General features: G+C 42.1%; 1 protein-coding gene and 1 long non-coding RNA gene across 2 annotated transcripts in view; both read left to right on the top strand.

The window, feature by feature from the left end:
- Positions 1 to 13,727, top strand: part of LOC310660661 — a 197,679-nt gene that overhangs the window by 16,485 nt on the left and 167,467 nt on the right. The window lies entirely within an intron of this gene.
- On the top strand, positions 645 to 11,463 carry AGR2 (anterior gradient 2, protein disulphide isomerase family member). The gene is made up of 8 exons (XM_083405536.1): positions 645 to 716; positions 4,175 to 4,318; positions 6,050 to 6,113; positions 6,314 to 6,366; positions 7,407 to 7,480; positions 8,281 to 8,344; positions 10,340 to 10,423; positions 11,152 to 11,463. Exons 2-8 carry the CDS (start codon positions 4,183 to 4,185, stop codon positions 11,199 to 11,201), a joined length of 525 nt encoding a protein of 174 aa, XP_083261662.1. The 5' UTR covers positions 645 to 716; positions 4,175 to 4,182; the 3' UTR covers positions 11,202 to 11,463.

Consider the following 13,727-nt stretch of genomic DNA (forward strand, 5'->3'; position numbering starts at 1 on the left):
ATGATGAGATTCATATTTTCAGCATGGTTTCCAACACTGGAGTGATGTAAAAGGCACGTTAAAGCAATGGTGGGGAACCAGTGACCTTGCTGTGAGGCTCCAAGTCCTATGGGCGATGGGAATTGTGGGCCAACACCGCACCCTGCTTTGGAAGATGAACTGTCAGGTTCCATTTTCATTTGGCATTTCCCTTGGGTTCTTTGATCTGGATCAGTGCCCTGTACTCAGTAAAATGACCATCTAATTCACACTTAAATTCATATCCAATTTCATCTTCTCAAAGGAATTGCAGACCTGTGCTTTAGAACGAAGCTTCTGTCCAATCACAAAAAGCCAGATCAGCCTTCAGGCAAATCAGAAGCCTTGATTTATGCTTACCTGGATTTGGCTAGCTGCCCACATCAAAAAATATATTTTCCCAAACTCTCATATACACCTATAAATTTGACTTTTCTAAAACTAATGATACACTGTACGCTGGTGGCATTTCTTTGTTTCAGAAATTACTTGCAAACGTCTTGCCTTTTATTTATTTACTTTAAAAACGTAAAATAAAATAGAGGTTTCCCCCTGCATCAGAAGTATTCAAATGCCACAGCTTGTGGGTGGGGATGAGGTGTGCCCAGGTGCATAAATAGGCATACCATACCTTCCTTGTTCACACTGAAACTTGGAACACTTTAGCAGTTTCTCAAAGGAGGAGGAGGGCAGAGCAGGTAAGATGATCAGCTCTGGGCTTAGCAAAGCACCTGTTCAGAGTCCTCTGAGCCTGTGAGTCAGGTTACTTATTGATGGGCAGGTAACAAAGAACAGGCTGGGAAGACTGGAGCAGTGAAAGGGCAGTGAAAGGGCTGTGCAGCAGTTCTAAGAAAAGCAACTAGAGTGTTTTGCTGTTTCTTCCACTAACTATGCTGACGACCACAAGTGTGTGTGTGTGTGTGTGTGTGTGTGTGTGTTAAGCTTTACAAACCTTTGTAACTTTTGTCAGTCATTGCTTTCCCACTGGTTCTGCTAAGAGCTCTGATCCCCACCCCCTTGTCTGATTTCCTGCTTGGCAAGTGCAAGCACTTTCTAACGCATGGGTAGGCAAACTAAGGCCCAGGGGCCGGATCTGGCCCAATCGCCTTCTAAATCCGGCCCATGGACGGTCCAGGAATCAGTGTGCTTTTACATGAGTAGAATGTGTCCTTTTATTTAAAATGCATCTCTGGGTTATTTCTGGGGCCTGCCTGGTGTTTTACATGAGTACAATGTGTGCTTTTATTTAAAATGTATCTCTGGGTTATTTGTGGGACATAGGAATTTGTTCATTCCCCCCCCCCCAAAAAAAAGTCTTGTCCCCCACAAGGTCTGAGGGACAGTGGACCGGCCCCTTGCTGAAAAAGTTTGCTGACCCCTGTTCTAATGTCTTTGTCAAAGCTCTGTTTTCTTCTATGGTGCTATGGTTTCTGTGTACTACATTTACCAGTCTTGAATCTTCTCAGCTGTCTATCTTCTGCTGATTGGAAGGATCGTGCCCCACACCCACCTACTTCTTCTATTTCCTGCCCAGTTGTGTTTCTTCCCGCTTCTCTGATGCTGACACAGTGCCCATTGACATTAGCTGTGCCATAAAAAGGGACTCCACTAGATGCATATTGGCCTACTTAAATGCCCCTGTGGTTTCAAAGGATGACAAGATGTCTTTGCTGCCTGTTTTCTTAAAGAGCCAAATACTCCTCCAAAAACTTGCCTATTTTAATTTCCCCCATGAAGACATAAGGATGTCTGTCACTTTAATAAAACAATCCTGTGCATGTTTATTCCACAAAGTAAGTCCTAACATGTTGCATGGCATGTAAGTGTGTACAGGATTGCAGTCCTTTTTTTAAAAAAAAAACCAGAGATCCAAAACCTGAAAATCAGCCCCATTCGATATCATTCAAACTTCCTTCCAAGTTAATATGTTTAGGATTGAAGCTTCAGAATGCACATTTTGGCCACCATTGTTTCCTGATTGTTGTGGAAAATATGAGCAGAAAATACGGAAGATGAGTAACATGCTTGAAAATTGTATTTCCTGATTTTGAGCATAGTAGACTTAATCCTGACCATATCAGCCCTGCTTGATCTTCAGAGCAGGGTCTTGATTATCTCAAATGGTACCGTTATTATTCCATCCTCAGCCAAATTTGATGGAGGCAGACCTACTCTCTGCAAGGCTGCCCCAGTGACCTGGGGCCAATCTAGAGACCCAAATGGGGTGTGCAGCTGAGACCCCTCTCTGCTACTTACCCACAGCCCCTCATCCCAGAACTTTTTCTCCCAGCCCTGTGTGCATCTCCAGCATCAAAGCTCACCTGGGTGGAGAGCATGTGGAGGGACATACTTCTTCTTAAGTTGGACATCTGCCCTCTCTCTCTCTCTCTCTCTCTCTGTGTGTGTGTGTGTGATAGCTGTCAACTTTTCCCTTTTCTTGTGAGGATGTGAGGAATCCTATTCGGAATAAGGGAATTTCCCTTAAAAAGGGGGGAAAGTTGACAGCTATGGTGTGTGTGTGTGTGTGGAGAGAGTCATGCCTTTAAATAGAATTTCTGCTGTTCCTTGCAATTGGGGTCTAAACTGAGATACTGATCAAAACTCCAGGGCCGGTCCTGCCATTGGGCAGAGTGAGGTGGAATCCTCAGTTGGAATGGAGGACCCAGCTCTGTGCATCATGCAGCTAAACTAACCAGTCTTTGTGTAAGATTAAACAGTAACAGCCCATGCTTCAGTATGCCACCACTGCTGAACTGGTCCCGAGACCTGCAGAAAACCCTTTGCTTCTCTCAAATTTGCAGTCTGCCACCTTGAGTGAGAATTGTCAGGTCTTAGCATCAACTGTCCGTCCCCCGTAGCGATGGATGCTATTTTTAAAAGTCAGGATTTTGAAACCAACAGATCTATAATTGGACTAAAATGAGGTTAATCAGATTCATTCAGAATTGTGTTCACCGTCAAGACAGGGAGCATTGGAGATGCTAGTAGAATTAGCATCTTGAGATGCCTTCATTTGAAAACTTACTGTGTGACTTAGAAAACTTCAAGGCTGCAGTGCTCAATATATACACTTACAAGAGAGCAAGTCCAACTGAACACAGTGGGGCTTACTTCTGAGTAAACATGGATAAGATCAGGCTGTATATTTGGGGGGGTGCATCATATGGGGGGATGCATCATATGTGAAGACACACAGTACAATCTTAACACATAGATTCATAGAATTGTAGAGATAGGAGGGATCCTGAGGGTCATTTAGCCCAACCCCCTGCAATGCTTACTCTTAATTAAGTGCCCCTGTGCTCAGTGGGTCTTACACAAGGGTAACTGGGCATAAGACTGCAGCTTTGGGGTGCATTAAGTGGACACTGGCTGTCAGAGCATAGCCAACGTGGCAAGCCTAGGGATTTGAAACGACTTTGTTTTCATTGTCTCCTAAATATTTCCCTGTTGTCACTGCACTGAGAAAAGTGTTTCGCTCCTCACAACCCAAGGCAAGTGCCTTGTAAATACTTTGATTTGCTTTGCATGGCTCCATTTCCTTGAAGTCCACGGTAAACACCAAATTAGTGACTGGAAAATAAAGGTTAGTTTTAATTCAAAGTAACAACTTTGAATATCACAGTAGAGTTACATTTAGCTCTGTTTGTCTTCATGATGTAGCCGTCAATGGAAGGTTTCATTATAGGGATGGGGAAGAAATTGGACTCAGTTTGCTTTTTAAGTAAATCTACCTAATTCACACTTTCTAAAACAGTAAGCAATGAAACACAGCCATCCTTCAAAATTCACACTTCTCTGAATGTTGCAATGCAATTCACCAGCCAAGGAATGTGCACAAATATGCATATACCAAGGTAAATGGTGCATAAAACTGCATATAGTTTCCCATCCCTGCTTGAACACTGGACTTACTTCTATGCATACTATACACTGAGTCCCAAGCCGAGTTTCTCATGCATGTTGTATGTAGCACTTAACATTCAGTTGCTCCTTTTTTTTTTTACTGTGACCAAGCTGGAACTAGAGCAATTTCATTCCATTGCTTGTAACTTACCCAGCAAGATTGATTGCATGCCTCTATTGTTCCATACCTAATAGTCTCCTGTTCTGTAGTGCAGCTGAATAAATCCTTAATGCTTTTTTCTCCCCTTAGTTTCAACCATGGAAAAGAGCCTCATATCGGTGTTGCTTTTGCTTGTCGCCGTCTCATACATTTCGGCGAAAGACACTACTGTGAAAAGTGAAAAGAAAGATGTAAAAGAAACCCGTCCCAAACTACCCCAGACTCTCTCCAGAGGTAAAGGAATGCTAGCTGAGTGCAGTGGGAAGACAGGGTGTTGTTGTTTTTAACCCTTTCTCAAAATACTAGAACCCAAGACCATCCAATGAAGCAAAATAATGGGAGATCCAGAACAGAACCAAGTGGGTTGTGTAGCAATTAGAGTGTTAGACTAGGACATGGGAAACCAGGAAACCAGGATTCCAATTCCAATTCACTCATGAAGCTCACTGGGCGGCCTCGCTTAGTCTAACCTATCTCACAGGGTTGTTCTGATGGATCCTGCCCTTTGAAAACTTACAAAACTGAACAATCCGACATATGACATATGTCTACTTGGAAGTGAGTTTCACTGAGTTCAGTGAGGCTGACCCCTTATAGGTTGTTATAAGATTGTAGTGTAAGAAGGTCTTTTCTCAATAAGGAGGGGTGCACATTATTTAAATAAGGAAGCCTCAGGGGACATTCTTCCAACAGTTTGTAATTATCTAAATTTCACATTGAACTTGAAATGAGTGCTAGCTCAGATTAATGCCAGCATTTGAAGAAATCATTGCAATTAATCAATGGGTCTGGGGGAAAAATAGCATATTTATGTAAATCTAATGCACCATCGAATCTAATGCTCACCTCAATTTTCAAAACCAAAAAAAGTATTTGCTGGTGAATGTAAATGTGCCACCAAATCTAAGTTTCGCCCTAATTTTTGCAACGTAATTTGGCCGAGAAAGGTGCATATTACATTTGAGAAAATACAGTAACCCCTAAAAATATGGTGTTGGCAGGAGGTATATGGGCTAACTGGCATAAGGTTATATAGATGGAAATTAGAGATTTGTTTTATTTTATTTTATTTGCTGTATTATGTTTCTATGCCACTTTTCATTCGAATGTATCCCAAAGCAGCTTACAAACAATAAATAATAATGGCATGACAGAACATAATAGGACATCACAAACACAGCATAAGTCATACAGAATAATTAGCAAATCATCAGGGAAACAATTGCAATCTATAAAATACTGTTAACAAAACAACAACTAAAAAACAAGCCAAACATCACAATGTAAGCAAAAGTCATATTATATGATTAACAACTACAGCATTTATAATCTATAAAATAATATCAACGCTAACAAAATAGCATTGAAGACTCATAATCTTTCACTCTGTTCAGCTCATTAAAATACACATACACATCATGTGCATGGCTGCAACTCCCTTCTGAAGGTTCCTTGGACTGGAATTGAGGCAGCACAGATTAAACCAACCAACCCCTGGTGGCAAACAGAAAGTCTCTCTCCCCTCACAATTCTTCCCCTGGAAATAGCTCCCTTATCAGGGCTTCTAGGGCTGGAGGGTAGGGCAAGGCAGGTGGGAAAAGCCATTGCCTGATGACCAGCACTAAGCCTCACTTAGAGTTGCCTTTGTTCAGGACTCAGTTCATTTGCCATATGTCTTCGTTTTCCAGGACACGTATGTAAAATGTGTGCTGTCATAGCAATCCATAGTTAAAAGTTGTTGTTGTTGTTTAGTCGTTCAGTCATGTCCGACTCTTCATGACCCCATGGACCAAAGCACGCCAGGCACTCCTGTCTTCCACTGCCAATAGTTAAAAGTAGAAGTCGGCAAATGGGCCCTCTTCCTTGCTCTTCAAAATATGGCAACCCTTTAACTGGTTATGGGATTAATGCCTCCTCAATCACAATATGCTTTAAAACTAAATTCTATTCATCATTTCCTTTCAGGCTGGGGGGATCAGCTTATCTGGACTCAGACTTATGAAGAAGCGCTCCATAAAGCCAGGACAAAGTAAGTTCCCCTATCTCCACATGGTTTTCACTATGGTGTGTGAAGGTCTCCTCCTTCCACTCTAAGAAATGAGAAATGTTTCAATACCTTTTTCCAGGACCTTAAATCTTAAGTCATTGAGATTTTTGTCTATCATGAGTTTTGCTCTTTTTATCGCCTGCTACCGTGAGATTCTAAAATTGACCTTTTCTTCTTTTCAGCAACAAACCTATAATGATCATCCACCACTTAGAAGACTGCCCTCACAGTCAAGGTACCATTCTTTCCAACAGACACATAATTTTTTGGTCTACATCCAAGCAAATAAAATTACTACCAATAACAACAACAACAAACCGGCTCTTTTTACACTGAAAGCGTAATCTATATTTTTATCCTGTTCTTAATAACTGGGGAGGTTTAGATGAATGGAAGGCAGAAATTTCTATTTACATTTTCCAGCCTCTCAGAAATGATCACAGTCAGAAACAGAGATTCACAAATTTGTTCATAATGATAGCCTGTCCACACATCGTATGAATGCCCAAACTCCATGCATTCATTGACAGTTGTGAATATGTTTTCTGTTCACTTAAGAGACTGGCTTTCAGGCAGGCCTTAGATCCAGCACATCTCTCCTTAGAAATTGTACAGTAGTACATTGGGTTACAGACGCTTCAGGTTACAGACTCCGCTAACCCAGAAATAGTACCCCGGGTTAAGAACTTTGCTTCAGGATGAGAACAGAAATTGTGTGCCAGCAGCATGGTGGCAGCAGGAGGCCCCATTAGCTAAAGTGGTGATTCAAGTTAAGAACAATTTCAGGTTAAGAACGGACCTCCAGAACGAATTAAGTTCTTAACCAGAGGTCCTACTGTATAATTCAAACTAGAGTGGCATAGCATGAGTAAGTCAATAAGTGCAGTTTCCTGTCTTAAGCTGCAATCCTGTGTCTACTCAGAACTAAGACCCCCTGAATTCAGTGAGGCTTACTCCCTGGTAAGTGGAGTTTGGATTTCAGCCTCAGGCTTCTTGTGAATTCCTTTGCTAAGCAAAAGAATCCAGGTTTCAAAAACCCAAAACATTGATTGCGATAACCTTGACCTCCTTTCGTTCCCAGACCTGTTTCTAAACTTTTGAGTCTTTAGCTTATCTCTTTCATTTTACAGTGATTTGTATTAGGCCTTCAGGCCTTAAGCGTTCATGAATTTTTATTTGATCTGTACTGACAATAGATACATAATGTTCTTTCTATGTTTCAGATTCTTTCTTTTTTTCTAATAGTGAGTCTAATTTCTTCTTCTCCCATTCTAGCACTGAAGAAGGTATTTGCTGAACACAAAGAGATACAGAAATTGGCTGAGAAGTTTGTTCTCCTCAATCTTGTTGTAAGTTTTCTTTGACACTTGACCAAGTGCTCTGTTTTGTAATAAAGCAATTATTCTCTCGGCCAAGTTTCAAGTAGATCTACCGGTATTTAATTCTACCTAGAGCTGGTTCACACAGGGCATCTTTCCAAAATGGAAACAATCTGTATAAGGGTGGTTGCTGTTTTGAGAAAAATAGGCAAGTGTTTAGATTGCCATGATTATTGGAAAAGTAATATATAGATAGGGTTGCCATATTTCATGAAGTAAAAATCCAGAGACAAACAGTTGTTGAGCTTTTTGGGGGGAGAGGGGGATCGCCCAAAAAGTTGTTGGCCTATTTTTGGGCAGACACTTCCTGGTTCTGTTTGCAAAAACCTGGAAGCTTTGTCAATTTTTAAAAAATCCCCCTTGGATGGAAATTTCGCCATTGGAATCCTGGACATGTCAGGGGGAAACTGGACACATGGCAACCCTAGTATAGAGCAGCTTCCCAACAAAATGGATACCTGTGCATATAACTCTTTAATATACATTTTTCTTATGTGGATATTATCTCCATATAGGGAAAAATACTGTGTGTGAAATGCAGTGGGTGGATGTGCTTGCTAAAATAATTACAATGCTCATCAAAGCCTCATTGTGGTCCAATTCTGTTATATTATACATTATGGGATGGCTGTCACATCATCATCTATTCCACCTAACCTTTCATTACATTGAAGTAACTGGCAATGTTTAATAGATATTTTGACTCTTCTCTGTGTGATCTAAATGGCTTGCATCACAGGTATTGGTATTTTCTTTTTCTTTTCTTTAAGTATGAAACCACAGACAAACATCTTTCACCAGATGGCCAGTATGTTCCCAGAATCCTGTTTGTAGGTGAGTAGTTAAAGGGTCAAAGAGTTCTGGGGGTTTTTTTGGGGGGGGGGGAACCATGCCAGCCTGAATACAGTGGTACCTCTGGTTACACACGCTTCTGGTTACAAGCTCTGCTAACCCAGAAGTAGTTGCTCCTGGTTGCGAACTTTGCCCCAGGATGCAGTGGGAAGTGTCATTAGCAAAAGCATGCCTCAGAATAAAAATGGTTTCAGCTTAAGAACGGACCTCTGGATTTAATTATGTTTGTAACCAGAGGTACCACTGCAGCTGAGATGAGTTAATATTTACTATGGAACGAAAGCTTGATTTATCTCCAGGTTGCATCTCCAATATGGGGAAAACAGGGTTTTGCAAGCATTCCAACTGAAGAATGTGGCTGTTGCTAGCGAAACCTGAATCTCCTGTACCACTGGTGTTATTGGTGTTTTTGCTCCAAGACCTATAGGATGGGTCCCATAAAACCGCTCCTAACATGCAATACACTGTCCACCCAGGAATTTGAAGTAGCTTTCCCCTCTCCTGTTTTTAAGGAGGGGATTGATAAAGGGCCAAAAAAGGTGGTTGTGTAAAATGAAATGTTTCACATTTGCATCTGCAACAATAACCTGCCCAAAATATATTTCCAATATACTTGCGTCTCTGCAAACAATGGAGCGTATGCCCCACTCGTTTTATTAAATTGGCTAAGGGGTGGATTTTTTTACACACACTCCAAGGAGTTAATGAATGACACTGATCTTAAGAAGGTTCCCCCTCAGGCTGATGCTGCTCATTGCTTTAATATCTACAGCTTACATTTTACTTAGTTATTGTTTAGGATGCGGGTGGAGAAATCACCAAGGCCCATTTCTGCCCACCAGCTCTTCAGTGGAAGCAGCTGAGAAGGAAAGCTTTTTGGTGTACAAAGCCTTGCTATGGACTTGTGGGGAATGTAGATTTCCCTAAATGCCTGGGTGCCAGATTCTCTCCATAATTCCTGGATGTAGAATTAAGCTTTGCCAGACACAGGAGCCCCCTGGATTTAGCTATGCTAACAAGCCAAGCCAGCTTAGCAGAGCAAGCTGAATGGGCCATTAGTGGAGGAGAAAGACCGGGGATGGCCCATCAAGGAAACCATCAAAGGGCAAGAATGCCAGGCAAAGGGGAGTGAAGCCTCTTCTTGGCTAGAGGGCAAAGGCCAGGTTTTGGGTTTCAACTCGGAACAGAGGCGCCGAGTTCTGCCCAGCATTGTGGGGCCCCATTGTACACATGTGTGAGTGACATTAGGGCCACCACAGCTGCCACAAGGCCCAGCAAGGCCTGCTGCCACTGCAAGGCCAGGCTCCTCAAGATGGAGGAGGGATTCAGCCCCGTCCCAACAGACTTTGGGCGGTGGGGAAGGGGCTGAAGACATCTCAGCCCTGTGGAGTTGACACCAATGTCACTGAATGATGTGTAGGCTGGGGGAAGTCCGTGGAGTCGGTTAGCAGCATGGAGGAGGAGGAGAGCTGGGGAAGACAGACTGGAACGAAGGGACACCGAGGATGACTTTTTGCTGTCCTTTGAATCCAATGCTGCCCTCAAGAGGGGAGCCAGACCCTCATAGGATGTGAATGCCCTACAATTCCTCCATCTAGGGGCGGGTTGTTTATATGTGTAAATAAAGCCATATGTCATAAGGACATCATAGTCTCAGCTGTGTCTTGTTGTCCCAAAAGGGAACACAGACTTTGGTAAGCATGCCAGATACCCCTGGAATCTTACGCTAAATGTGGAGATTCGAGTGGACTGTAACACCACGCAACGACAGCTCCTTCCTACAGAAGCAGGGAAACATTTCTCAGCATTTCCCCTGCAGATATGCAAAAAAGGGACTATGCATAATTCCATACTGGAGAATTAGAGACAACATTCATGTGGTTAAGCATATTTTGCATGGGGACAGTAGAAGCCATTTTCATTGAGGGTTTTTTGACGGCTGCAGATGGAAAGTTAATGCGATCATTGTTTCTCCAGATCCGTCACTGACAGTTAGAGCAGATATTACTGGAAGATATTCCAACCGCCTCTATGCTTACGAGCCTTCAGACATTGCATTACGTAAGTATTTCCTAGCAGAGCTTTTCACATAGATTTGGAACAAAGGAAGGTCTGAAATTCTGCTTTGGAGATCCCTCCAGTTGCACAATAGCATTGCAAAATGTGCATAAAATAGTAATAAATGCTGGTGAATTTTCATGATGACTTCTTTTTTAAAAAAAATCACAAATTGATGTGGAAATGTAGACAACTGAATTTAAGACTGGGAAAATGTGGAATTGAGAGAAAACTAAATGGATAGATTTCACCATCCTAAAGTCTGAATAAATATGCATAGCAACACATAGAAAATGACTGATACCATTTATGTAAATGGTTTAGAGTCTGCCGTTTTCGATATGGATTCCATGTGAATGTCAGCTGAAACTGATAATCCATCCACATAAATGGTCCAACATGGTGCAATTTGTTTTCATGCCACTGCCAAAATATTCCCAGAGCAATTTCTGCACCTGAGATGACCTACATGGTGGGGTCCTATGCACAATAATGGCTCGCCTCATGGAAACCTCAGCATGAGAAGCACCATTAAATCCATTTAAATCCATGTTATCCAATTTAACTGAGTTGTCAATGATGTGTGGACCATTAACAGTATGCACTGCTTCTGCTATTGTAAATGCCGGGAAATTAAAGTGAGATTTCGTTTATTGCAATTTGCATAATTTAGAAAGTTCAAATTGATGTGCATCCCGCCTCCCTGATTTATGATCTGTTTGTTTTTCTAGTATATGCAAATATGCAGAAAGCTCTGAAGTTGTTGAAGACTGAATTGTAAAGAAAGAAAACAGACACACTCTCAGGTCTTCCACCTCTAACGCAGCGTATGAAAAAATAGTTCTCACCGAAGAGAATGCGTAGGCTGCCCTTGGATATGCATATCAACAACTCACCGTATGCATAAATTCCAGGAGGATAACTGTGTTATAAATACTCATTTGTAACTGTGTGGTATTATGTATTGATTGCTTTTATAAAATAAGACTAAAAACACTGTATGCTCTTTTCTATAAATCAAGATTAAAAAGAAAAACACTTTATGGAGTTTGGACTTTTGTAATCTGTTTTCTTTTGCAATCTTGTACAGAAGCATCTATAATATTTCCAATGAGAGAGCCAGTGTGGTGTAGTGGTTAAGAGCGGTAGACACGTAATCTGGTGAACCGGGTTCGCGTCTCCACTCCTCCTCCACATGCAGCTGCTGGGTGACCTTGGGCTAGTCACACTTCTCTGAAGTCTCTCAGCCCTACTCACCTCACAGAGTGTTTGTTGTGGGGGAGGAAGGGAAAGGAGAATGTTAGCCGCTTTGAGACTCCTTAGAGTAGTGATAAAGCGGGATATCAAATCCAAACGCTTCTTCTTTTTCAATGACACAAATAACACAGCAAACAAATTTTCAAGAACCTAATTCCATGCAGACCATCAGTCCCCAATATCTGCAGACAGGGCTGGAAAAGTCTTCTCTCCATTCTTGGGAAGTTGCTGTCAGTCAGTGCAGACCAGGGCTGAGGAAACTCTGCACCCCCCCTCCCAGATGTTGTTTCATTCCAACACCCATCATCCCTGAGCATTGACCACACTTGCTGGGGCTACTGGAGTCCAGCGACATATCATGGGCCACTGAGATAGATGCACCAATGATCTGATTCAATGCAAGGTAGCTTCCAATGTCAGCAAATGGACAGCAGACTTCAAACTGCCCAACAGCAATGTGAATGATTGCCAGTTGTATTTGTGTGACTGGTGTCTGTTCCTGACTGCAGAAGAACAAGCAAACTGCCTGGTCTGCTTATTTTCATTTTTGGTCAGAATTCTCTGACATCCCTACCTACGTGGGGATGCCTTATTTGTTTATGAACTTCAGTTAATGTTAGCCATAGCTTACAGGTATGAACCTGGACCTTCTCTATTATCATCACCATCCAAAAGCCATGAGTGAAGAGCAGCTCTTCCAGGCTTTAATGCAGGGAGAGGGGGACACACATAATAAACAGAGCTTTGTCTGCCATACGCCTCAGCTGGTGATTATGAATTCATGCGGGTTTCTGTCTCTTAATACTAGTCAGTGGTGGTGGTGGTGCCCTCTGGTGGACAGGTGAGGGTGCTGCCACCATTGCTGCTGGTGAGGGCGCTGCCATCTCTATGCTGCTGGTGGAGAAAGAGAAATCATGGGAAGCAAACAGCAGAAAACGTTGAAGGTCAATATTTGATTTGGTGTGTTAGTGAGGACCCTAGCTGGGTGTGTCAGTTACATCCTTATAGGTCTCAGCATAGCTGGTGCAAAAAAATTATACAGCTTTTGCAATACCTGAGAAATGAATTATATTTAAGGAAACCTGATGGAAAAACTTTCAATAGTGTCTCACTATTTTCTGTCATTTGTGAAATTTCTCTCCCTGTGTGTTTTCTTTTTCTAATGCTTCATCAAGCCAATATTTGGGTTTTTTGTTTTGTTTTTTAAAAAAGAGTCAACAAGACCATTGCCCACCACATAAAAATGCTGGCCTCAAGATGCAAATACTGTATTGAAAACGGATATTCCTTTCCCCCAAAACTCTGATGATTTGCTAAAGGGTTTTTGCAGTGAGTCAAGCGCTCGGATGAGAGACACAAAAACAGCCCACACCCCATTCTTCAGTGATTCCTTCTGGCACATTAAAGCAGGACAGGGAACCTACAGACCTCCGCATGTTGTTGGACTACAACTCCCATCACTCCTGACTATTGGCCATGCCGGCTGGGGCTGATGGGAACTAGTGTCCAACTGCATTTGGAAAATCACAATTTCCCCATCCCTGCACTAAAGTAAATATGGGTCCTTGAATAACCGAGGCCTATCAATTGAAGGCAACTGCGGTTGTCTATTGGACCAATAAAGACCATGGTTTCATTCTGGCTCAAACCATTCCTGCCAAGTATGTTCCCATTCCATCAGGAACATCTAAAATACTCCTGCTGAATGGAGGAAAACCAGTCAAATAACTAAGTGAGTTGAAAGAGGGCTTCTCACAAGTCAATGTGCCAGAAAAGTCTCCATTACCTCACAGGCAGTCTTAATTTACATAAAAGTGTTGAATAGTTAATGTTTGATTAGCTGGCTCGTTATGTCACGCATTCTACATCGGAGCGTGTAAATAAATAACTTGTAACCAAAGTCTGGTCACCTAATAAATACCAGCATTTAAATATTCATGCTGTACATTGCCTGACCAGGATCACAAAAGGCAGACAGAGCAACCAAACATCACCATCCACTCCACAGCTGAACCTTCATAATCTGCTTGCTCCTGCCCATTCCAAAACA

Source organism: Podarcis tiliguerta, assembly GCF_965153285.1.
Source record: "Podarcis tiliguerta genome assembly, chromosome: 12".
Lineage (NCBI taxonomy): Eukaryota > Metazoa > Chordata > Lepidosauria > Squamata > Lacertidae > Podarcis > Podarcis tiliguerta.